Source organism: Sparus aurata, chromosome 9, assembly GCF_900880675.1.
Source record: "Sparus aurata chromosome 9, fSpaAur1.1, whole genome shotgun sequence".
Taxonomy (NCBI): Eukaryota; Metazoa; Chordata; class Actinopteri; order Spariformes; family Sparidae; genus Sparus; species Sparus aurata.
Genome location: NC_044195.1, coordinates 19,461,445 through 19,484,092, shown reverse-complemented (window position 1 = coordinate 19,484,092; position 22,648 = coordinate 19,461,445). Strand labels below are relative to the sequence as shown.

Here is a 22,648-nt window from a genome sequence, read left to right as displayed (position 1 = left end):
ATTAAAATTTTGCCTTTTAGAAGAATGCTCTTCGTTTTGTATAAACTGATAACAGCTATTAAAAAGACTCAACAAATAAGGACACAACCCACCACACAGCACAGGGTCTTCATCTGAGCCATCATGGCAGTCCTGGTTGCTGTTGCACAGGAAGTGTGGACTTGTACAGTTTCCGTCATTGCACTGAAACTGGCCGAGTCTGCAGTGGCGAGCCGGGCAAGTGGAGGGCTCGTCTGAGCCGTCTCTGCAGTCCGCCTGACCGTCACATTTCCACCATATGGGGATACATCTGTTTAAGACAGGTAGGAACGAAAATGCTCATGTTTCTTTGCTGGAGTTTCATATCATGTGTCGCATAATACTGAACAGAGCTTGTTAAGGCTTCCATGTCTCCCTTTAACCATTGAAAACTCATTACATCACCCACAAAACTACTTACAAGTCTATGAAAGGCTGCGAAAACTAAAACTTAAATGTGACTTGTGTAGCATTTAACATCAATACATCATTACTGCACAAATTCTACATTACTAGATTTATTTTACACAATGTATATGTATTATTTATTGTGCACATATTTCTGTCAGCAGAGAAGGATTTTGTAAAACGTCTGGTGGATTATATTATGAAACAACCAGAAGGGGGTGCTGTTTTCCCACTGCAAAGAGAGCCAACAGAGAATAACTGTATATTTCAGTGTTTTGAAATTACAGTTGATGGATGAACTAAGTGTACTGTCTATGTAAATACTGCTTCCTCAACCCCTTTTCTCCTCCTAAGCAAAAGGGAATACAAACAAACACAACCTTGCCAGGATGAAAGTAGCATAAGACTTTTTTGATAATCAGTTCATCATTTTAGTCATTGTTCAAGCAAATATTTCAGACATTAGCTGTTTCAAGCATCTGAAAGTAAGAATTTGCTGCTTTTCTTTGTCTTTTATGATAGTAAATAAAGAGTTTGCAGGTTTTGGGCTGTTAGTTGGACAAAAGAAGCCATGTGAAGACATCACTCTGGGCTCTAGGAAATTATGATAAGCATTCTTTTTTTTTTAATTGACATTTTTATTCTTCGTTTCAGCCATATTTCTGTGACAGAAAGAAGACTATAAACCCCTGGTGTGAGAAAAACAACTACCACTCATGCTAATGTTCTTTTATGGCAGTCCCACTTCTGTAACCGGGCCAGTTGAACAATGATATATTAAGGTTAAAACTAAAAAGAACACCAAGAAGAAATCTTGACAAACCGTTCATTGTTGGCACATCTGTACTGGGTGCTGGTGCACATGGGAAGGCATCGGGTCGCACCACCTATTTGAACAGTCAGGAAATGGTCGGGGCACTCACAGGTGTGTTCCCGCCCCCCATGACGGATCAGGCACAGGTGAGAGCAGCCTCCATTGTTCACCGCACAAGGATTGGTTACTGTCAGAGGAAGAGCCACAACTCTATCACACAAGTCATCAGTTCACCACAGCTGGGCAAATAAAGGCCAGGTATTGTTCAGCCTGTGGTCAGTACCTGACCCTAAACTTAAGGTACCTAAAGTCATGTTGAAATAAGAAACAACTACATTGTAAATAAAGGTTTTAAGAAAAAAAATCTCTGATCAGTAGATTCCAACTCACCAATAGGCTGCCTGTAAGGATGACATACATGGATGTCAAATGGTCTGTGTGTGGTGTTGACCAGCATCTCACGACCAGAGCCGTCGTATTTGTTGCCTTTCTCCACTGTGCGTGTGTTCCAGTCAGTCCAGTACACAGTGTCCTCGAACACAGTGAGGGCAAACGGGTGAGGCAAATTTCCATCATACACTGTGTGTCTGTGCTGACCATCCAAGTCTGCGTATCTAAAAAAAAGAATCAAAGATTTTAAAGTCTCGCTGCTACACTGTAGACAAGAACAGTGGGATCACCTCCTGACGAATCAAACTTACTCGATGTAACTGAGATGAGCGTCAGACCAGTAGAGCTTGTCGTTAGTGTAGTCGATGGTGATGCCATTGGGCCACTCGATCTTGGTGGTGATGATAGCGACTTTGTTGGTTCCATCCATTCCAACACGGCCTATGAAGGCTTTGTCTCCCCAGTCTGTCCAGTACACAAATCTATCAGGGAGCCAAGAAAATGACTTTAGAAAATGACCTTTGTTTCAGCATGGTGAAGAGAAAGTCTGATGCTGTATTTAGATATTTGTTTACAAAACTTCAATTAGAAAAACCCTCTGCATCCTGCATTAGCTTACATACAATTGAACTGTCAGTTTTGATGAAGCTATTTCAAAAAGTACCTAATTAATCAAAAATGCATATCTGATGATCATTTCCTGAATGTTCTTTTCTATCACCCACCATCATATGCACACATACCAATATGTTTTGATAAGCCGATATAGGGCATAATAGAAACCAAGTCAATAATCAGCCATGCTGATATAACAATCAGACTCTATCATAAGACTTAATTCCTCCTTTCCTCCAACTCACCCATATTTGGGATGCAGCACAATGGCTCTTGGATTTTCAAAGCAGTAGGTGTTATTTGCATCGACACAATGTTCAGCCAGCTTCCTCACAAACCGACCATCCAGCTCAGACACTTTGAGACAATCCTGGAAGCTGTCCACCCAGTACAGTTTCCTGGCTATCCAGTCAACTGCAAGGCCCTCCCCGTGTAGGACTCCATTGACCACCACCTCTCTGTTGCTGCCATTAAAAGACATTCTCTCAATCACTCTGCGGCTCACATCAATCCAGTAAAGACGCTTTTCTACGCGGTCGAAGTCCAAGGCCACCACACTGGTCAGGCCCTGCAGGATCAGAGAGTAGGCCTGCCCATCTATAGACAGGTTCCTCAGGTAATAGCGGTTGCTGAAGATGAGGTAGGGTGTGATGTTGCTGTTCTGGCGGCAGCTGTGGCCGTCCGGCTCTCGGAGGAATCCCGGGGCGCACTTGCACATGTAGGAGCCGATGGTGTTCTCGCAGACCTGGCTGCACACGCTCGGCGTCTCGGCACACTCGTTAATGTCGTCACACGTTTTGCTGTCAGACATGAGGCGGTAGCCGGGACGACAGGTGCAGATGAAGCTGGTAGGCGTGTCGGTGCAGTTGTGGTCACAGTGATGGATGGATGGGTCTGTGCATTCATTGACACCTAGAGTCAAAGAGGCAGCAAAGTTATTAAATCCACCAGCATAAAGTTTTACCCTTCAAGCATCCTCAAAAGGTCTCTTGAAAGGCACTATATAAAAACAAATGTTATTATCACTGTCAGACCACTGTAATCATGGAGAGAAAACACAGTATTATTAGTGTTCTTCATTCAACTATTTATTTATTCCTTATTCCTTTTTTGTCTCATACTCACCGCAGCCTTTCTCGTCACTGTTGTCAGAGCAGTCATCGTTCCTGTCGCACACCTGGCTCAGGGGGATACAGTGTCCATTGTCACATCTGAACTCTCCAGGGGGGCAGGTAGGTGCTGGCGTGCGGCACATGTGCTCCAGCTCATCGGACTCGTCCCCACAGTCATTGTCGCCATCGCAGACAAAGTCATGGGACACGCAGCGGCCATTCTGGCAGGTGAACTGGTGTTGCTGGCACACCTGGTAGGTGCAGCCCTGCTCGTCACTGCTGTCCCCGCAGTCGTTACGTCGATCGCACCTGATTTTAGAAGACAAAGATGAACTCACCTTGCCAGAAAGACTGATTGCAGATGAAAATGTATGATATTTTAGTTAAAAGTTCTAACCTGTAGGCACTGCGTATGCAGAGGCCATTGCTACATGAGAACTCATTAACGCCACAGGATCTACGTGTGCAGTTTTGATGTTCATCTAATGCGTCTGCACAGTCTGCATCTCCATCACACACCCAATCACGTGGGATGCATTTCCGCTGAGGTGGTTGGTTGTTCGCACAGGTGAACTCTGCGCTCGTACATGTGCGATTGGCTGAAAGAAAGAAATAATGCAGGGGAATTTACAAGAAGTGAAATAATGATGGGGATGACCCGACATCAACCTGCATTTTTAGCAATCCAAATATCCCAGACTGTGTTTCAAAACATGCAGCCGTGACTTCAAATTCTTTATCCACCTAATGCGATTGTTTTTGAAGTGAGTCTCCTACAGAGGCTCAGGCAGTGTCGAAGTCTTTAGCTTCAGGCATCTTATTGTTGGAGCACACATTGGTGAGACATAGGAGTCCTGATCCACCCTGAGCCAGGAAGCCAGAGAAAGAGACATGCACAAAGTAACGAGTGAGGCAGGAGAAATCAGGAATGTCAGCTCCTTGGAATGGAGACCTTCTACAGGAGACTAAGATGCCGGGCACTGACTGCCAGTGTCTCCCACACAGCACTCCCCCAGTGGTGTGTACCCTAATCCATCAGCATCCTGAATAACGAGAGGATGAGGGAAGCAGGAGGGGGCTTGGTGGAGAACTGATGGGGAAAACAAGAGGATGCACTGCAAGGGGAAGAGATGAAGAAGATGGAGGACGCAGACGAGGATGAAGCGGAGGACAAAGAGCAAGAAGATGAGGAAAGAGAGGAAGTATAAGGATGCCTACCACAATTATGCCTCTGGTCTTCATCACTCATGTCGCCACAGTCATTGTCCCCATCACAGATCCAGGACGAGGCAATGCACCTGCCATCATCACAGCGAAACTGATCTGTGTTGCAGGTCCTGACCAGTGTGGCTGCAGAGACAAATCATATAACATTAAACTGTAGATACTGGGAGTTAATATCTTCTGCCAAATAATTTATAAACAATATGAATTATTTACTTTTTTTTTTACTTTTAATGAATTGCCAATTATCTCAGGTACTTCCCCCGCTGCTTTGCAACTTATAGGCAAGGCAACACTGGCAACGCTTTCAAAATAGTCATGGCAACTCCACATTCCCATGCATGGTGAGCTATCTAAACAAAAGCCAAAGTGAGGCTCTGTAACCCCTGGTGGACAAAGGGAGGGGGAGGTGCTGTTTGTCAGAGGACACTGAGGGGCGTCACCACCGAGGAATGCAGCACACAATAGGAGGTCTGACTGACCACATCGTCAACAAAGCAATACACCACTGACTCACACTCTCTGCTACATCACTCACCGCACTCTCTCACAGCAGCAGCACACAGATGCAGAGTGGCGGACAGACACAGACACACAATAACCGATCAGCTGATAATGGGGCGAGGGCACACACACAAAGCCAACAGGCCTGGTTTGGGGGTGAGAGAGTTGAGCGACACTCACTGCAGGAGAGGGGTTCATCAGAGCCATCGGCGCAGTCAGCCCCTCCATCACAGTACCAGTGGGCGGGGATGCAGCGTCCGCTGGAGCAACGGAACTCAGTCTGGGAACATGTGGATGCAGCTATGAAGAAGAAAGGCATGAAATTGTTTGAAGGACATGGTGGTGGGAATCTTATCATGCTGATGAGGGGCCGGAATATATACTGATCTGTTTGTGGCTTGTGGCTCATATCCACTTTCTCATATCTTTAGGTAGGTTCAAATTCTTCTTGTGGATTAAATCCAAAGACAGAAAACAAGCTGTATTTATAATAATTATATCCAAACTTAAAAAGTTGCTTTTTTTAGTTAGTTAGTGGGTTAGTTAGTTAGTAAGGGATCCTCTTTTGGTGCCTGTGAGGAACTGTATCATCGATGCCATTTCTTTCAACTTATGGGACACTGTAAAAAATCACTCCTTATGCGCAACCAAGTGCACTTTTATCTGTGATATTCAAAAAACACCAATTGCATTTGTGATGGATTTGAAAAATTACAGTCAGGCAACACAAGCAAACAATAATTAACCCCATTTTGAGTGGTCTCAACCATACAACAATATTGGGATAATTTATTTCTGTCTATCAATGTCATGGTTACTTCTGTGTGTTATGTCTTTCTGGGTTTTTGTCGTGGCCTTTGTTTTGTTTCTAGTGTTCTGTTTCCCTCCTGTGTTCCTCTGCTCCTCCATAGTCTGCTTTCCCTCCACACCTGCACTGCATCACCTTCGCTAGCCAGCCTATCAGCTACTTCCCTGCTCTCTTTTTGGTCCAGTCTTAAATCTTAATCTCCCCTAGGGCACCAAAATGGCTAGAGCCAGCCCTGGCTGACTTTAGTGCCTCTGACCGGTGGAACACAATATAGTACCTCCTTAAAACCAATAGACCATCGTATAATATAAATTATAAACCTTCAGACATCTACATGGAATAGTTTGGTACAACTTTGTTTTATTTTATATTCTAATTATCTAATCTATTTTAATTTATCTTGCAAAATATCTTCTATAATCTGAACATTTTTAATGGCTCTTTATCAGCAAACTTTCTTTGTTAGCATATCCCTGCAATGATTTCTCTTGTATAAAAAAAGGTCTAATGAATGAATGAAAAAATATCAACCAGGTCTTTTCTGCAGGAACCTGTTAAAATGTCTGATGTGAATACAGCTCTTTCAAGTTTTAATAACATGAAATAAGTTGTATAAATAATTTAAGGAAAGAAAATATTATTTAGCAAGTGAAACAGCAACATTGCTTTTACATGCTGCTGGACTCACCACAGTGTGTAGGGCTCTCATCGCTCATATCCCCACAGTCGTTGTCTCCGTCACACAGGTAAGAGCGTGGGATGCAGATGTTGGTAGACTGACACTTTGTGTGCTCTGGCTGGCAGGTTCTCTCCGCTGAGGTAATCATGGGTTTGAAAATTCTTACTATGAGTAAAAGCCACTTTGATTTAAACATTTACTTCTGTTTGATGTTTGTGGATACTCACGGCAGTCTTGTTCATCACTTGTGCCGTTGTCGTAGCAGTTGTTGATGCCATTGCAAACATAGTCCTTGGCAATGCAGCGGCCGTTGTTGCAGGTGAACTCTGTGTTGGGGTCACATGGTCTGAACAGACAGCCCACCTCGTCACTGTTGTCTCCGCAGTCGTCATAGTGGTCACAGCGGTAGTGGTAGGGCACACAACGGCCATTGCCACAAGTGAACACAGTGGGCTCACAGGTGTGGAAGGCTGCCAATCAGAATCAAGAACAGGTCAGAGCTTTACCCAATAGAGAGTGAGATCAGGACAAAGGGGATGATATGCTAATTTTACCTGACATGGCAATAAAGGATGACAGCAACTGTGGGACTGCATGCAGAGATATAAGCACATTGTTTCATTTGTTAGTGTTGATTTGTTTTAAAACTGTTAGTGGAAGTTTAATCATGAGGTGCAAGCATACACACCGACATAGTTGAGGTCAGGTTTAGGTCCTGAGAAAGAAATTTGTGAAGGCGAAAATACAGAATTTGTTAGTGTTAGTGAAGGTAAAGAGAAGAAAGGTGAGTTTTGATTCCCTCATGCAGAAAAGTTTATTATGATTAATAATAAAAAATCAGACTTTAATAATTCATTAAAACACAAAATGACAAAGAAATGTGAATTAGGAAAAAAATCAATTCAAGCTCTTTTAAAAACTGCCTACCACAGACTCTCTCCAACTCATCACTGCCATCTCCACAGTCGTTGTCGTTGTCACATTTCCACTGGGCGCGAATACAGCGGCCATTCATGCATGTAAATTGGCCGGGCTGGCAGCGAGTGCCATTATCCTGTATACAGTGCTTGTTGTCAGCCAGGTACCAGCGGCCCTCTGATGGACACTGACACTCAGCTCCGTTGGGTCCTATCAAGATCAAATAGCTTTCAATTACTACACTAAAAGAATATCACGCAGAAAAACAAGTATGAAACTACTTGTACCTGGTGTACAGATATGGCTACAGCCTCCATTAAATTGCTGACAGGGACTGTCACACTGCTGCTGCTTCCTGCCAGCCAGAACGTGGACATCCATCGGCCGAGTAGGAAGGTTCTGGATCATGGCCCTCTGGTCAGAGCCATCTTGCTTGTTGGCTCGATAGATGCTGCGCGTGTTCCAGTCAGTCCAATAGATGAACTCGCCAAACATGGTCATAGCAAAGGGGTAGATGGCTGTGCTGACGATGACCTCCCGATTGGAGCCCGTGAGAGAGGATCGCTCAATCTTCTGTCTGATGGCAGAAGAAAATAATGATAATAGTTGATGTAATAGACAAAATTGAGAACATATTTCCACAGTGGACAATTTCCGATCTTACAAGCTGGCATCTGCCCAGTAGAGTCTTTCTTCTTCATAGTCCAGGGTCAATCCATTGGGCCACACCAGACTGCTGTTCACAATCTCTGTTCTGAAGTTTCCACCTAAGGTAGCACGTTCGATCTTTGCATGGGTTCCCCAGTCTGTCCAATACATGTATCTATGGAACGAGGAGGGATTCATCATTAAATCTCAGATTAATGTCATGAACAAAAGAAGGTGTCTGATTTAGTTTCTTTACAATGTAGTTCAAATACAAGTAAACTAGAATAAAACATACTTAAGATACTCTATGTGAAATGGCACACCCTGATAAGCTTTCTGAAGCTTGAGAATAGGGGCTAGATACTAATCAAATAATATGTAAAGTGTGTGTTTACTAACACATTGTCTAGATTTGAAAAGGGCATGTATCTAGTAGTAAAAATTGCATCCTACAAAACACATTACTAAATGGCCCCAGGAGATTTAGTATCAGTCTAAACCTCGATTCAAAAATGAAAAACGTATGGCTGAGGGCACTTCCTGGACTCAAATTCAGCTTGTTAGAGGTTCTCCTTGGGTGGCGTTACAAGTAGACCTTAAAATCACAAGAAAATGCCAAGGCACACTCTTCTGAACAAACAAAATGCTTTTATTGTAACGGCATGGTCATGTTAGACCTTTAAGACAAACTCTGATGTACTTTGGCATCAAGGCTTCATCAAGGAGACAAAAACCTTGTTAAACCGTAAAGAGACAATAATGGCATGATGCATATGGCTAGTGAAAACAACACCACAACTTAAATGAATTTGGATGGAATAGTGTAAATGGCTTTGTGTTTTAGTCTTACCCCCTGCAGGGATCCAACATGATGGCCCTTGGCCTTGACACATGGGCAATAACAGTCCTTTGAGAGCCGTCCACAGACATGGAGCTGATGCTTTGGTTGACATAGTCACTGTAGTAAATTCTCCTGTTTATCCAGTCATAAGCAATGCCATCAGGAGCCCATAGATCTTTAAAAGACAACAAATAAATAAACATCAGCCATATTAAAAAAAAACCACAACAAACAAAAACGTAAGTAATATGTGGTAGTGGAGGTGTAACACCAACCTGAAGCCACCACTACAGGAACTGACGTGGGAGACGACAGGCTGATGTAGCTGATCTTGCTTGATCCTGCGCCTGAGCTCTGTGTGAAGTAGATCCTCCTGTCTGTGAGGTCAAAATCGAGTGCCACGGAGGTACGTGGCACATTGACCACAGGGAAGGGCAATGCATGGTCGTCAGGGTCGAGGCGCAGGCTGCGTACAGTGCTCTCAGTCGTGTAGATGAGATAATCATCCCTTGACACTACACAGTTCTCATTATCTGCTGCAAGGTTCCCAAAAGCGCAGCTGCATTTTTTGTTCTGACCACCCGTGCCAGACCCTGGGAGAGCGAAGCAGAAGTGAGCACAGCCTCCGTTAGCCTCTACACAGGGGTTGTAGTTAAGCTCCTGGGCAGTAATAGGCTGGGTACGTTGGTCGAAGATGGAGACGTCTCTGAGCATGTTGACGTTGTCTCTAATGACAGCGGGCTGCTCTGTGCTGCCGGGTTCCTTGCTTGCTTGGAACACCTTCTTAAGATTTCTGTCCACCCAAATGATACTACTCTCAAACACTGTGATTCCATAAGGAGTCGGGTAGCGACTGCCGTACCTGACAATCTCCGTCTCACCCCCTTGAGGGTTGACACGGGCGATCATATCCAGGGAGTCATCCACCCAGTAGACATAGCCAGTTTGCCAGTCCAGAGCAAGACCTCGTGGAGTAATAATCCCTGATGACACTAAAACAGTGCGGTTGGTTCCGTCCAAGAGTGCTCGCTCAATTTTGGGGTTCTGACCATAATCAGCCCAGAACAAGTATCTGTTTCTGGGGTCCACCACGATGTGGCGTGGCATGTCCACCCGGGTCTTCAGCAGCACCCTGCGGAAAGTGGTGTTCAAGCGTAGCACCTCCACATACGTCTCAGTGAGGAAGGCATTGGTGAAATACAGATTCCCTAAAAAAAGAACCTAGTTAGTAAGATACTGTATATTTGTACGTCATCAGGCCATAAGGCCATCAATCACAAACTATGACATGTCACAATTAAAGTAATATTTTTACTGGCTGACATTATGACAAGATTTCATACTTCAGTTAAACTGATGCAACAATAAATGAGTAACAAGCTACCAAATTTGCCTGCCAGCAGCTGTCTCTGTTTTTCCAAAACCTGCTAAGGAAATCATCTCCCTGTCACCTGTTTGGGACTGAGGTACCTGTACTGTGAGTCTGGCACTATCATAAAGCTTCTTAACACTACCAGTCCTTGACTCTACCAGGTAGTCACCTGTCTGAGGTCTGTGTCATAAAGCAGGTTGGCATTTCAGAGTCTCTCTTTTTCTGACTTAGGTTATCAAGAAACAGATGGAAATGATTTAACCATGTTTATATCATATTCTACAGGATAGATGCACTTGGAAGCATTTTCAATACGTGAAGTAGCTTGTGCTCCTCGTCCAGAATTCCAGCGAGATTTGTTGCCCCCTATCTGAAGGAATTTAAGAGGAGGCCAATTCTTACATATTGCACCTTTAAGATGCTTTGATGATGTAATGCTGGATCTTTTAAGCATCAATTTCAGGACCAACAACTACAAATCAGGTGACTGAAATCCTCTTTTACCTGCATCTGACATGTTATGCAAATCTTATGGGAGTATTTCATATAGATAAAAATGTGGAGATTATAAATGCAACAAGGAGGAAACTGAATAGATTGATAATAGATTAAAAAGATAAAAAGATCCCAAAAAAACAGTTTACTTTACTGCAGTGAGTTAATCGCACACTACTTACAGTATGTGGTTAAGCAAAACAAAATTAAAAAATATTTGTGAGCTTAGACAACAGCATACCTGCAGCCCAGTCAACAGCGATGCCTCGTATCCCGTTGCGACCTATTCCAGATGTTACTATACTACGTAATCCTGAGCCATCTGGCTTGATCCGTCTGACCCCGTTCTGAATGGCCACAGTGCTGCTGAAGTCGCACCAGTAGATGAAGCCAGAAGCCATGTGTACATCAATGTGTAAAGCATTACGGCCTGCAGGAGGATAAGCTAGCTGTTAGTGGCCATATTTGTTTCTTCAAACACAATTGCCATGAACATTTGATATTTTTGTCAAATAAATAGATCCTATGCTTCATACAGTAGTAGATAATATATAAGAATCCCTAACCTCTACCAGCCACAGGCACCATGGCCTCAGAGTGATCGGCCCCTTCCAAACTGAAGCCTTTGATAGCAGACAGAGTGGAGATGATGACATAGGACTGGTAGGGAGCGCAGGTCCTGTTGTCACTGTTAAGCTTAAAACCTGTAGCACATGCACAGGTGAACAGACCCTGCGGCCGAGGCAGGCAGAGCTGCTCGCACGCGCCCATATTGTTGGTGCAGCCGTTGGATGTACCTGCAGAGGCTGGATTCGTAAAGAGAAGACAGTGTGACCAACAGAAAGCAAAAACAACAAGCCGAAAAATAGACAACAGTGAATGAATGACATGTCTCTCTGTGATACTCACTCTCTCGATAATGCACTTTCAGGACTCTGAGCCCAGAAACATTGTCCCGCAGCACAACCTTATCAGCGCCAGTCAACTTGTTCACGCGCTCTATGACCTCAAAGTTGCGGTCAGTGAAGTAGAGGTAGTCATCATGGACAGCCACACCCCAGGGGTGAGACAGTCCTGACACAATGGTGATACGGTCACTCCCATCTGGATCGCCACGCTCAATCTGTCAACATTCAAATGCCAGACAGTAAGTTAGAGGCTGCATGTTCTTTTTGACCTTAATGAGTGAACAAATAGTGATCCGTGAAGACCCACCACGCCAGTGCTTGTGACAGCCCAGTACAGCTTGTTCTCGCGGATGTCCACAGTGAGGAACTCAATGTGATCCAGGTTGTTGGTGAACAAGGTGACAGGGTTTAAGCCATCCATGTCTGCAGATGCCACCTTGGCAGGGATGCCGCTCTCTGTTCCCTGGTCTGTCCAGTACAGTTTGCTAAGAAGACAATACAGACAGGAGGTTAGTGTTATTAAGAATTGAGTCATGGACCTCTATGCTTGTTGCTTTTTAAATGCTTTACATACCTTTAATAATCAAACAAATACGATAAAAATTGTCGCTGTTGGGTGAGAAATATAAACTTTTTTTAGGGATACAAAATGCCAGCCTTGCACTCGGTGAATAAGAAAAAAGGGTTTTCATGAAGTTTGAGGATTTCTCTGAACCCACAGAAGACCAGGTCAGACCTGAGCTAAAATTATAAATAGCCATATCACCCAAAATGACAGTTTACATATTACAGTAACAAGGGATGGCTTAGAAACATCTTTCTTGTATCTTTATTGCACTCGCTGAGTTTGAATGTGCAGTGTAGTTTTCAGTAATACTGGTTGAGTTCTCTCTAGAGGCAGAGCAGATGGCGATGAGGAGGCAGTTAGAGCTCAGTAGCTGTGGGGATGAGTGGCCGTGCCAGGACTGTGTTAAATGGGGCTTACCCACGTGCTGGGTCCACTGCGATGCCAACAGGATTTCCCGCGCCAGTTGGAGAGCCGTTATTTGTGATTAGAGTTTTCCTGTACTGTATCTCACCTTTCAGCTTCAAAACCTGGCCGAGCACGAACACCAACAAGTGAAATTTGTGAGTATTCACGTTCATTTTTTGATTTCCTATTACAAATGCAATCACAAAAAAAATTAACTTACCTCAATAGACTGTGTAGCTGGATTGGTGTAGTACAGGTTCTCTGTTATCCAGTCCAAGGCCAGGCCAACAGGGGAGCCAAGAATGGCTGCAGGGGCAAACTCTGTCCTGTTAGTACCATCTGACTTCACCCTGTGGATCTCACCCTGAAGGAAAGAGGATGGCAGATTCATCTTAACCACTGCTGAATTTGGATGTGTAGAGTTAATCATTTATTGTGTTTTCCCTGCATGGTTTCATTGAGTTTTTGTTGTGTATTTTTATTGTTAACCCTCGGAGAATAAGTTCTGAACTGAAGTGTGACATGTACAGCTACAGTATGTTGTATATACAGTGTGTCTTTTATAAGATAAGAAAAGATAAGATAGAACTTTATTAATCTCAAAGTAAAGTCAGAGATTGCTCCAGTAGTTATTCATAGTACGACCAGTGGGTTCCTTGGGTCAGGGTCACATACTGGGCACAATAAGTATTTGTGAAATATTAAAAATATACTAAACCTTGTAGCACTGCATTATTAGACAGCACAGGTTACCTTTTTACTATAATAGGACACTTAGTGTCTTTGGACAGTAACTTACCGGGTGCTCCACCCAGTAGATAGTCTGTTCATTGTCATCAAAGTCAACATCATAGCCATTCTGAAGCCCAGCAACAGGGACCATAGCATCATTACTCTTCTCTTCTGGATTCAATGAAATGCCATAGATGATGCTGTCTCTCACAACCACCAGGAAAGGATCCTCAACTAAAAAAAAAAAAAAACAATAATGCAAAAGCAGTCAATAAACAGTGACTAGGAATACATTTATAAACTGCTGCATGTTACAAATCTAACTCTGGGAAAGCACAATTCCTGGATGAGGATTTAGCTCCATGATAATCCAAAACTTAAAGTTGTTGTTAGTGTACCATACCTGTTGCAAAATAGGGAAATAGGGATCCTGAGCTAACAGGCCTTTATCTAAAAAGAGGATTGACTGGTGAAAGTTGTTTCCATAATCTGATTTGCTTTGTCATCAAAGATTAGAATCGATGAATGGTTGTGGGGCATTTTCATTCTTGGATAATCAGTGGCCTCAGGGGGAGACTGTGTTCTGTTTGGCTTGAATGGGCTGAAACCTGAGATGAGTTAAGCTGCTGACCTAAGGGGGACTCCTTGGACTCTGAATTAATGGTTCCTTGTCTTCCTGAGACCTTGAAAGACACGCTTATATGATTCTTAATATTTATAACTGAAATAGAAGTTTACACGAGAATCTAAATAGGAGACTGCTGACAAGCACCTGGATCAAATTATAACACACGAGGTCAGTGTTTTCGAAGATTTATCATCTTATCAACGTCGAGGATGCAAATTAAACCTGCAAAAAACATAATTTCTACAATACCAGGTTACTCCTTGCTCTAAGATGAAAACCTGAGTGCATCAACTTATCAGCTGCATCTGACCTGACTTCCTTTTTCATCAAACTGAGCGATGAGTGTTTTCCTCCATTTGGCAGGAAGCATACCTCTGGTGCAGGTGATCTGGTCTGCTGCCAGTGTCCAGCCTGAGGGGCAGGCACATGAGAAGTACCTCGGTCCCACAGCAGAAAGCAGGCAGATATGAGTGCAGGGACTCCTCAAGCAGTGGTTTTCACCTAGAAATTGTCAGCCCACACATGCAAACCAAGAGTCAACAGAGTAATCTTCATAGGTTCTTTATTTCTAAATGTATTTACAGAAACAATGGATACGCATTAATGTAGTTTCTCTTGTTCATACCTGCTGGCTGCCTGGCTGGGTGTACTGCCGCCAGACCCATGGGCTGAGGGAGGTTGAACAGCATCACTGTCTGGTTCTCCCCATGCCACTTATGGGCTCGCATCACACGGTTGATGTATCTGTCGGTCCAATACACAAAATCCTCAAAAATGGTAATTGCGTGGGGATGTTGCAGTACCTTTTCATAGAGAGTAGCAAAAGGAAAAAAACGTATGTCTTACACATACTATCCAAAAGGAAACTGAATGTGCTCTGTTCACTTTGAGATGAATAAAATGTCTACAGATCATTCAGAAAACTTATCATCAGAATAAAGTCTTTAGCCTCATACACTCACCAGGTCACTGGCCAGAACTTGTTTCCTGTTGTTTCCGTTATAATCGCAGTAATCAATGAAATCCAAGTAGGCGTCAGCAAAGTACAACAAATTGTTTGGATAGTCTATGGTTAGGCCATTTGGCCAGTATAGCTTGTTGCTTATGATCACAGTCCTCAATTTCCCATCCATGCTGGCCCTCTCAATGTGGGGGTTCCTACCCCAGTCGGTCCAGAACATCAGGTGAGCACTGCAAAACAAATGTCTTGTTTAACACTGAGAAGCAGAGACCATGATATGCGCATCATTCCCCGACACACACAGATTTACAACAAACATGTTCCTCTGTTAGTCACTGACCTCTCCCTTGGGTCCAGCACCAGGCCTCGAGGGTTGGTGACATTTTCACTGACCAATACAGTGCGGTGAGTGCCATCCAGTTTAGACACTTCAATAGTCTCTAAGACATAGTCAGTCCAGTAAAGGTTCCTGCCAACCCAGTCCACAGCAAGGCTCTCTGTTACAGTCACTCCACTGTCAAATATCTGTCAAAAAGAGACTCATTCTTGGTGAAAATGAAAATACATGTATAAAAACAAAGTTTTAGTGCACAGTCTGTGGTGACAAAACGAAACACTCACCACAGTTCTGTCGCTGCCGTTTTTGTTTGCACTCCAGATTCTGTCCTGGCTTGTGTCGGACCAGTACACACGGTCAGTGACCGAGTCAAAATCTAGGGCCACAATGTTGCGTCCGTCTCGGACCAGCGAGCGAACCACGTTGGGCTGAGCGGTTATGTCATCTTGCACAATCTGATTTCGACTAGCCACCAGCAAGAACGCCTGACGGGAATCTGTAAACAGACATCAACTCTCTGTTACCTATTTTTCACATCCATTCTCATGCTAATAGGAGCACTTATCAGCTTTTGCATGTCTACCAAAACTCTACCACAGGTCTGTTAAATGGACCCTACTCAAATGGCCATCCTTGGGGAATGCACTTTTGTCCAAATAATGACCTATTGTATTGCAAGGCCTTTCAGCGGGGTTATCTGTGTGGAAGAGGAGCTCATGTCAGGCACGCTCCCCATAAACAGCCCTTTGTTGGTTGATTATGTCCTAATTACACCATTGATGGCCAATGAGTGACATATATGTTATTTGTCTTATCTAAAGAAATCAGAGCAGCAAAAAGAGACAAGGGAGAAGAAAGACTGTGTGTCAGTCTCGCAGTCTGGGAGCCGAGCTCCCCTGTTATCATTAGCCCATTCCTGACAGCACACTGGGGAAAAAACTGAGATATGTGCAGTAAAGGTCAATCATCATGACAACCAAATTACTGTGGGACTGATAATTTCCTATAATGCTGCGCAATGAATTTAAAGGTTGTTATTTGCAACTACCAGGGGAGCAGTATGTTCCATGCACAAAAGTTTTAAATTATATCCCTCCTCACCTGAGGCCTTGCAGGTACGCTGGTCTGCTTCAAGAGTGTAACCGTCCTGGCAGTGGCAGCGGAAAGAGCCTCTCTCATTAAAGCAGTGCTGGCTACATAGTCCGGGGGGATTACACTCATCTACATCCTCACATGTTTTGGAGTCATTGCTCAGTTGATAACCCACAGGGCATGTGCACTGGGCCCCAAACGGCCCTTGGATACAACCGTGGGTGCAGCCAGCGTTGTTGTCCGAACAGCTCTCCTGATCTGAGAGGAAAGCAGGGAAATGGAAATCAGACTAAGGAAATGAAATTTCACACAACACAGATACAAAATTTAAAAAATGTATGCAATTATTATACATCCTCTAAAGATAATTAAAGGCCAACAAAGCACTAACTACTTCAGTTAGTGTCTTTAGAAGTGCTATTTTGAGCCAGAGCTACACACATTTTTCAAATAACTAATCTATAAATATCAGAATAATTTATAAAGAGGCTTTGTTTGTTGAAATTGAATCAAAACTACTTGCAGCATTTCTACCAATGATTGAGAGTTTGTTCCTACCTGGCAAAGGCTCGTCTGAAAGCAGTGAGAAAGGCAAGAAAGGAAAATCACAGATCATTTTCAGGTTAATGCCACTCAAATCACACACATGCATGATTTAAACACAAGAAACCAAAGACAAACACATAACATCCAACAATTGAAGTGAAGTCCCCCTTGTTTACAGAATACCAGTAGTAGAAGAATGTCAAATTAAATCAAATCAAGTCAGAGTTTGATCCTCTGTCATCATGTGATATCAAAACAAAATTGAATTTGAGAAGGCCTGCAAACATCGAAATGTAATAAAACAATCAAATCTTTCTGATAGACCAAGAGCTTGTTGCAGGCTGAGAAGGAAGGCAGAGATCAGACTTACTGCAGAGAGGAGACTCGTCAGCACCATTGGGGCAGTCAGGAGTGTTGTCACACACAGTGGTGAGGTTGATGCACACACTGTGGCCGGGGCACTGCCACTGCCAGCTGGGACATCTGAAAGGCGGCGTGGGACAGTCTCTTTCATCGCTCATGTCCCTGCAGTCGTTGTCTCCGTCGCAAATCCAGCTGCGTAACACACAGTTCCCGTTGTCACAACGGAACATCGAGGAGGGACAGGTGCGAGGAGGGCAGGCGTGATGTTCGTCACTGCCATCTTCACAATCTGGATGGCCATCACATTCCCAGGTTGATGGGACACAGCTGCCATCTGATTGGCACTGGAACTCACTTTCATGGTGGCACATCCCAGGAGGCCTAGTAGCTGGGATACATCAGAAAACGCAGCAAACAGCATGTTAGTACAGTCCAAAACTAGGGAAAATCTGAATATGCTGCCATCCAACTGAGTATTACTTAAGTAATATGACTATATTTAGATACTTACGACAGGCTTGCTCATCTGAGCGATCACTGCAATCAAAGACTCCATCACATCGGTAATAGGAGTTGATACACTGGTGACCACTGGAGCACTTGAACTCATTCACAGTGCAGTTGTAGACTGAAAAAATCCAGTTGAGTATGTTAAACCTTATATTCCATTTTTCTACAGTTGCTGTATGCATGCCGAGCTCAACCGTTGTGCAACGCCACTAATGTGATAAATAAACTAAGAGGCTTAGTATATGCTTGTTGAATTTTACAGCGCACTCAATTGACCTCTATAACTTTTTGAGCATGTTAAACTTGACATAGCAAATGTATGAATGACTGTAAAATGAGTTAATTCATTTTGGAGAAAGGGGCAATAGAGGTCCGAATTCACAATATCTCAAAGTGAAATGGGCTTAGGCATGTTTACAATCATAGGAAGGTTCACAAAAAACCTGACGCAAATAAATCTGATCAGCAAATAATTGTGTTAGTTTTATAAATACAATGTAAGTGATGTACTCACTGCATCCCTGCTCATCCGCACCATCCACGCAGTCCCTGTCCCCATCACAGACAAAGTTGGGGTCTATGCAGCGGTGGTCTGGACACTTAAACTGTCCTGGATAGCATGTGCTTAACAGATCTGTCAACACAAATTGACAATATGAGTCTGTGAGATAATCTCCTACCCTTTCCTGGCCAAAATGTACAATGCTATACAAGTCTTCATTTAAAACAAAAACAGTCCTTCTGTCAGCAGTTTACCAAATTTAGCTTAAAGCTATAAATAGTTTTTTGAGTAATTTTCCTAACAAGGGACCTGACATAGGTGCACCTGTTCATTGGCTGATGCTGAAACTTAAAGGAGCTCTTTTAAAAGTTACAATATTAATAAGGTAATTAAACAAATTCAGAAATATTTCTAAAAATATTATATAAAACATAACTGAAAAAACAAGCTGTTCTCAGAGGAAAATAAGTTCCCCAGAACACTGTTTGAAGCTAGATAGGTGGCAGGGTCTGCCAAATATTAACAAAGTAAAACCGAATGAAATTGTGTTGTCCTTTTAAGGTCAGTTTGTTTATTCAGTGTATTCAGTCATGAAAACTAAGGGAGTTTGTTAATGAAGTCAATCAAATGTCCTGCCCAAAACAACACATCTTTAAAGGCATCTAAAAAATGACACTTGTAAAAGTGAGTTATGTCCAGAAGCCTATGGTCTCTCCATGTTCCTATAATTGCTATATACTGCATAGGTACATAGGTTCATCTATCACCAAAACAATGCATTAAATTTACATAAATCATCTTAAACTCACACTTTAGACATGAAATGTTTTGTTTGCAAACCTTCAATACCAGTATTTTCTTTAAAAACTGTGTTCTTTCTTCATCATATTTGCTTGTCATCCTGTTGCCCATCTGACGTTTAAATTAACAAAACAAGTCACAGAAAATCCTAATTTTAAGTTAATAGACTTTATAGGGATACTCACGGCAGTCTGCTTCATCTGAACTATCTCCGCAGTCATTGTCAGTGTCACAACGCCAGGTGTGTGGAATGCAGCGGTGGTTGGAGCAGGTAAACTGATTGGCAGGGCACGTTCCAGGTACCCGTGTAGGGCAGTTAATCTCATCACTGTTATCAAAACAGTCATTATGCCCATCACAGCGCCATCCTGCAGGCACGCAGCGCTTATTGGAACAGGTAAATGCAGAGTGGGAGCAAGTTGTGTCTGAAAAAAAGAGGATGAACTTGATTTGATATCATTATATTTAACTGAATTTGAGAAACGCCAGGGGGATGAATCATTTTTTGGAATTCCGGTCTGGTCAGACCAGGCCAGTATAATAAACTGGATTTACAAACACAAAAAAAGCATTACTGTTAATTCCACAGTTGAGTTCGTCACTGTTGTCATGGCAATCATCAACACCATCGCATCTGTAGCTGTTTGGGACACATTTGCCGTTGCCACAGGAGAAGGAGTTGGCTCCACACTGCAGTGTGGGGGGCTCGTTGGAAGGGTCGTCCACACACGTCTGCTGGTTGGGCAACAACTTCATGCCATACGGACAGCCACACACCCTCCGTGAGTCTGGGGCTGGGAAACAGAAGTGGCTGCAGTCTCCATTAGGATTTGTTTGCCTGTTGCAGAGGTTGGAACCTGAGAAGGAGAGTGAGGGGTAATTACAAAGGAGTACGACTGACAGGTGCGAGCCACAGCTACGCATGAATAGTGGAGTGAGAAGAGCGGTGAATAAAGCTACTGACCAATCTGAGAGTTGGAGTTGAAAGACTTCACATGCATGATGTGGCTGATTCCTCTTCTGATAATGACCATCTCCCCACCATCGGTCTTGCGCACACGTACAATGCCACCCAAGCGCCAGTCAGTAAAATATGCATAGCCTTCAAGGGACAGGAGCAACAGACCATAACCTCAGTTACTTTGTCTGTCGACACCTCCTGGTAATTTCTGCTCTTTTGCCATGAGCATCATTAGGGGCAAGATTGACAAACCACAATTGAAGTTGCTGACAGGGAAATAAACTCCCTCTTCATAGTCTTTAGTTCAGATATTTGATCCTGTAATGGATGTTTTTTATTAATGTAAGGAAATATTACCTTCAAAAATGGTGAGACCGAATGGATGGGAGATCTGGGTTATGCGTTCCAAAGAAATCCTGTTCTGTCCATCAAAGTTGCTGTGTTCTATTTTGTCAAAGAAGGCATCCACCCAATACAGACGCATTGAGCTGGGTGCAGATAAAAGAATAGAAAGAAGTTGAAAGAAGTCACAAGTGGTGTCAGGAGAACCATTAGAAAAAATCATTAACATAGTAACTATAAATGCCTAAAACTACGAAAAATTACATCAATCTTTAGTGTAATGAAATTAAATGGTGAACTGTGGTAGTGTTATTTTAGCCACGTAGCTAATGACTCACCTCCAGTCAATAGCTAAGCCATTTGGCCAGCCAAGTGTAGTGTTTACAATAGACAGGGCATGTGACCCGTCACCCCAAGCCCTCATAATCTTTGCTGGCCGGTACCAGTCGGTCCAAAAAATATACCTGAGGATAAAAAAACAAGGAGCATCAATACATGTTATAACAAGGTTATATTTCATTCAAAAATGTACTTACTTTGACAACTATACAAACACCGTTTTTTATTTCGAATTTATTTGGATACTTCCACATTATAGAGCTTTTCTGTTTAAGCCAACTTCTTAGTGTGCGCTACAATACTGCCCTTCAGGCTGAACTAATCTCGGCTGTTGGACACAGAGGCCTTATGACTTTGAGGCTATTGGAAATAACAGCTTGTTCTAAATAAGGATTCATTTTATCAGGTGGGGGCTTAATTTGAGGACATTTCTGAATGGGTGAGCATATCTTAAGGTGTGTTACCAGCCATACTCACAGAAATGTCCCTTTTCTTAAAAGTAGACAAAGCCACAAATCCTATGGTCATAACTAATTTACCCGATGAGGGGATGCACCACGATGGCCCTGGGGTTGTTGAGGTTCTGTACAATGGCTCTCCTGGACTTATCAGCAAGCTTCATGACAGATATGCTCCTGTATCGCGGGTCAGTCCAGTAGAGGTTCTTTGAAATCCAGTCATAAGCCAGGTCCTCCACTCCATCCACTCGATTGGCTGCCAGCACCTCCCTGCCTGTACAGATCAAAGCAGTCAGACTACTGTTTAACACAGACATGAAAGAGGAACACATTTAAATAAATAGGCTGTCAGCTTGCATTTTCCCCATGCAGGCTGGACAGAAAAAACTAGAGCAGCTCCAAAAACAACATCACTGATCAGAGCAGTGGTGTTTCTTTTTTTTGTGTGTGTGTGTGTGTGTGTGCGTTGTGACTGCTCGTGGATTATCACATCAGTAACTATCTTCCACAGTTTTGAACTAAATATCAAAACTGCAAAATAAAAATGTGTTCATCAGACTGTCCTACTCATTTTCTAGGTCATTAGTTTGAGATGTAGGTTGAATATATGATCCATTTTCCACTGTCCATACTCCTGTCCTGTCCCTCCCCCATAGTACCAGTCGGCCCCATCAGGCACTCCCTTAACTCCCTGTATAAGCCTGGCTGAATCACATGGTAGAGCTCTCTGTGCGGAAAGAAATTATCCAAGGATGTAAGCACAGAGAAAACACAGAAAACACATTAGCTGCTAATAGTCTCATACTCTACATGATGTCTTTCCTTGGTTAAATATATTATTGTTATGCTGTCAATGTGTACATTTATTAGGATATTCAGTTCAGCTTGGGCAACCAACAAGATGCTCACCAGTTCCATCCACTTTTTGTTTATAGATTATGTCCCTGACTGTGTCTGAGAAGAAGATGGCATCATCTTCAGCACTAAAATCCACCCCAACAAAGTAGGAAGGCGTTGCAGTGACGGGAAGGATGATGTCTTCCTGAGAAGAAAGATTGAATGGGATCCCCCTCACGGCCAGTTGGCTGGAGAACAGCAGAAACTGCCTAACAGCTGAAAATGGGAAATTAGAAAACAACATGAATCAAGATGCCAAAGATATTCAGTTTCGCAAAAACATCATGACACAAAAGAAAGGGTCAAACAAGTGGAAACCACCGTGTATTGCTGACCAGGTGAGATCAGGTGAACCTTTAGCACTTTAGGGTGTTGAGTATAATCTTTCATTTAAAACCGGGAAACATATTGAGATATCATCAGGAAACAAATCACTAAAGTTGAAATGGGAA

At 43.1% G+C, this 22,648-nt stretch overlaps 1 protein-coding gene across 4 annotated transcripts in view; it reads right to left on the bottom strand.

The window, feature by feature from the left end:
- The window catches only part of lrp2a (low density lipoprotein receptor-related protein 2a), a 48,254-nt gene that overhangs the window by 12,390 nt on the left and 13,216 nt on the right, over positions 1-22,648 (bottom strand). The window contains exons 16-57 of one of the 4 annotated variants that reach the window (XR_003985419.1): positions 22,209-22,412; positions 21,381-21,573; positions 20,841-20,966; positions 20,518-20,648; positions 20,164-20,301; positions 19,775-20,056; positions 19,385-19,624; positions 18,411-18,530; positions 17,898-18,014; positions 17,394-17,774; positions 17,036-17,050; positions 16,487-16,735; positions 15,670-15,881; positions 15,389-15,573; positions 15,050-15,278; positions 14,713-14,890; positions 14,460-14,588; positions 13,527-13,693; positions 12,948-13,091; positions 12,740-12,849; positions 12,062-12,239; positions 11,756-11,969; positions 11,413-11,652; positions 11,088-11,276; positions 9,255-10,187; positions 8,989-9,154; positions 8,155-8,313; positions 7,778-8,067; positions 7,500-7,700; positions 7,261-7,287; positions 7,127-7,162; positions 6,800-7,042; positions 6,582-6,707; positions 5,266-5,385; positions 4,576-4,707; positions 3,755-3,956; positions 3,371-3,666; positions 2,491-3,157; positions 1,942-2,112; positions 1,631-1,854; positions 1,250-1,427; positions 93-289 (exon numbers count right to left, since the gene is read on the bottom strand). Coding sequence is in view for 3 of the 4 variants with exons in the window: in XM_030429583.1 (XP_030285443.1) it covers positions 93-289; positions 1,250-1,427; positions 1,631-1,854; positions 1,942-2,112; positions 2,491-3,157; positions 3,371-3,666; positions 3,755-3,956; positions 4,576-4,707; positions 5,266-5,385; positions 6,582-6,707; positions 6,800-7,042; positions 7,127-7,162; positions 7,261-7,287; positions 7,500-7,700; positions 7,778-8,067; positions 8,155-8,313; positions 8,989-9,154; positions 9,255-10,187; positions 11,088-11,276; positions 11,413-11,652; positions 11,756-11,969; positions 12,062-12,239; positions 12,740-12,849; positions 12,948-13,091; positions 13,527-13,693; positions 14,460-14,588; positions 14,713-14,890; positions 15,050-15,278; positions 15,389-15,573; positions 15,670-15,881; positions 16,487-16,735; positions 17,394-17,774; positions 17,898-18,014; positions 18,411-18,530; positions 19,385-19,624; positions 19,775-20,056; positions 20,164-20,301; positions 20,518-20,648; positions 20,841-20,966; positions 21,381-21,573; positions 22,209-22,412 (8,724 nt within the window). In the remaining variant the exon portion in view is untranslated. The remainder of the gene's footprint in view (positions 1-92; positions 290-1,249; positions 1,428-1,630; positions 1,855-1,941; positions 2,113-2,490; positions 3,158-3,370; positions 3,667-3,754; positions 3,957-4,575; positions 4,708-5,265; positions 5,386-6,581; positions 6,708-6,799; positions 7,043-7,126; positions 7,163-7,260; positions 7,288-7,499; positions 7,701-7,777; positions 8,068-8,154; positions 8,314-8,988; positions 9,155-9,254; positions 10,188-11,087; positions 11,277-11,412; positions 11,653-11,755; positions 11,970-12,061; positions 12,240-12,739; positions 12,850-12,947; positions 13,092-13,526; positions 13,694-14,459; positions 14,589-14,712; positions 14,891-15,049; positions 15,279-15,388; positions 15,574-15,669; positions 15,882-16,486; positions 16,736-17,035; positions 17,051-17,393; positions 17,775-17,897; positions 18,015-18,410; positions 18,531-19,384; positions 19,625-19,774; positions 20,057-20,163; positions 20,302-20,517; positions 20,649-20,840; positions 20,967-21,380; positions 21,574-22,208; positions 22,413-22,648) is intronic. The other 3 variants (XM_030429583.1, XM_030429584.1, XM_030429585.1) reach the window with 3 other exon arrangements.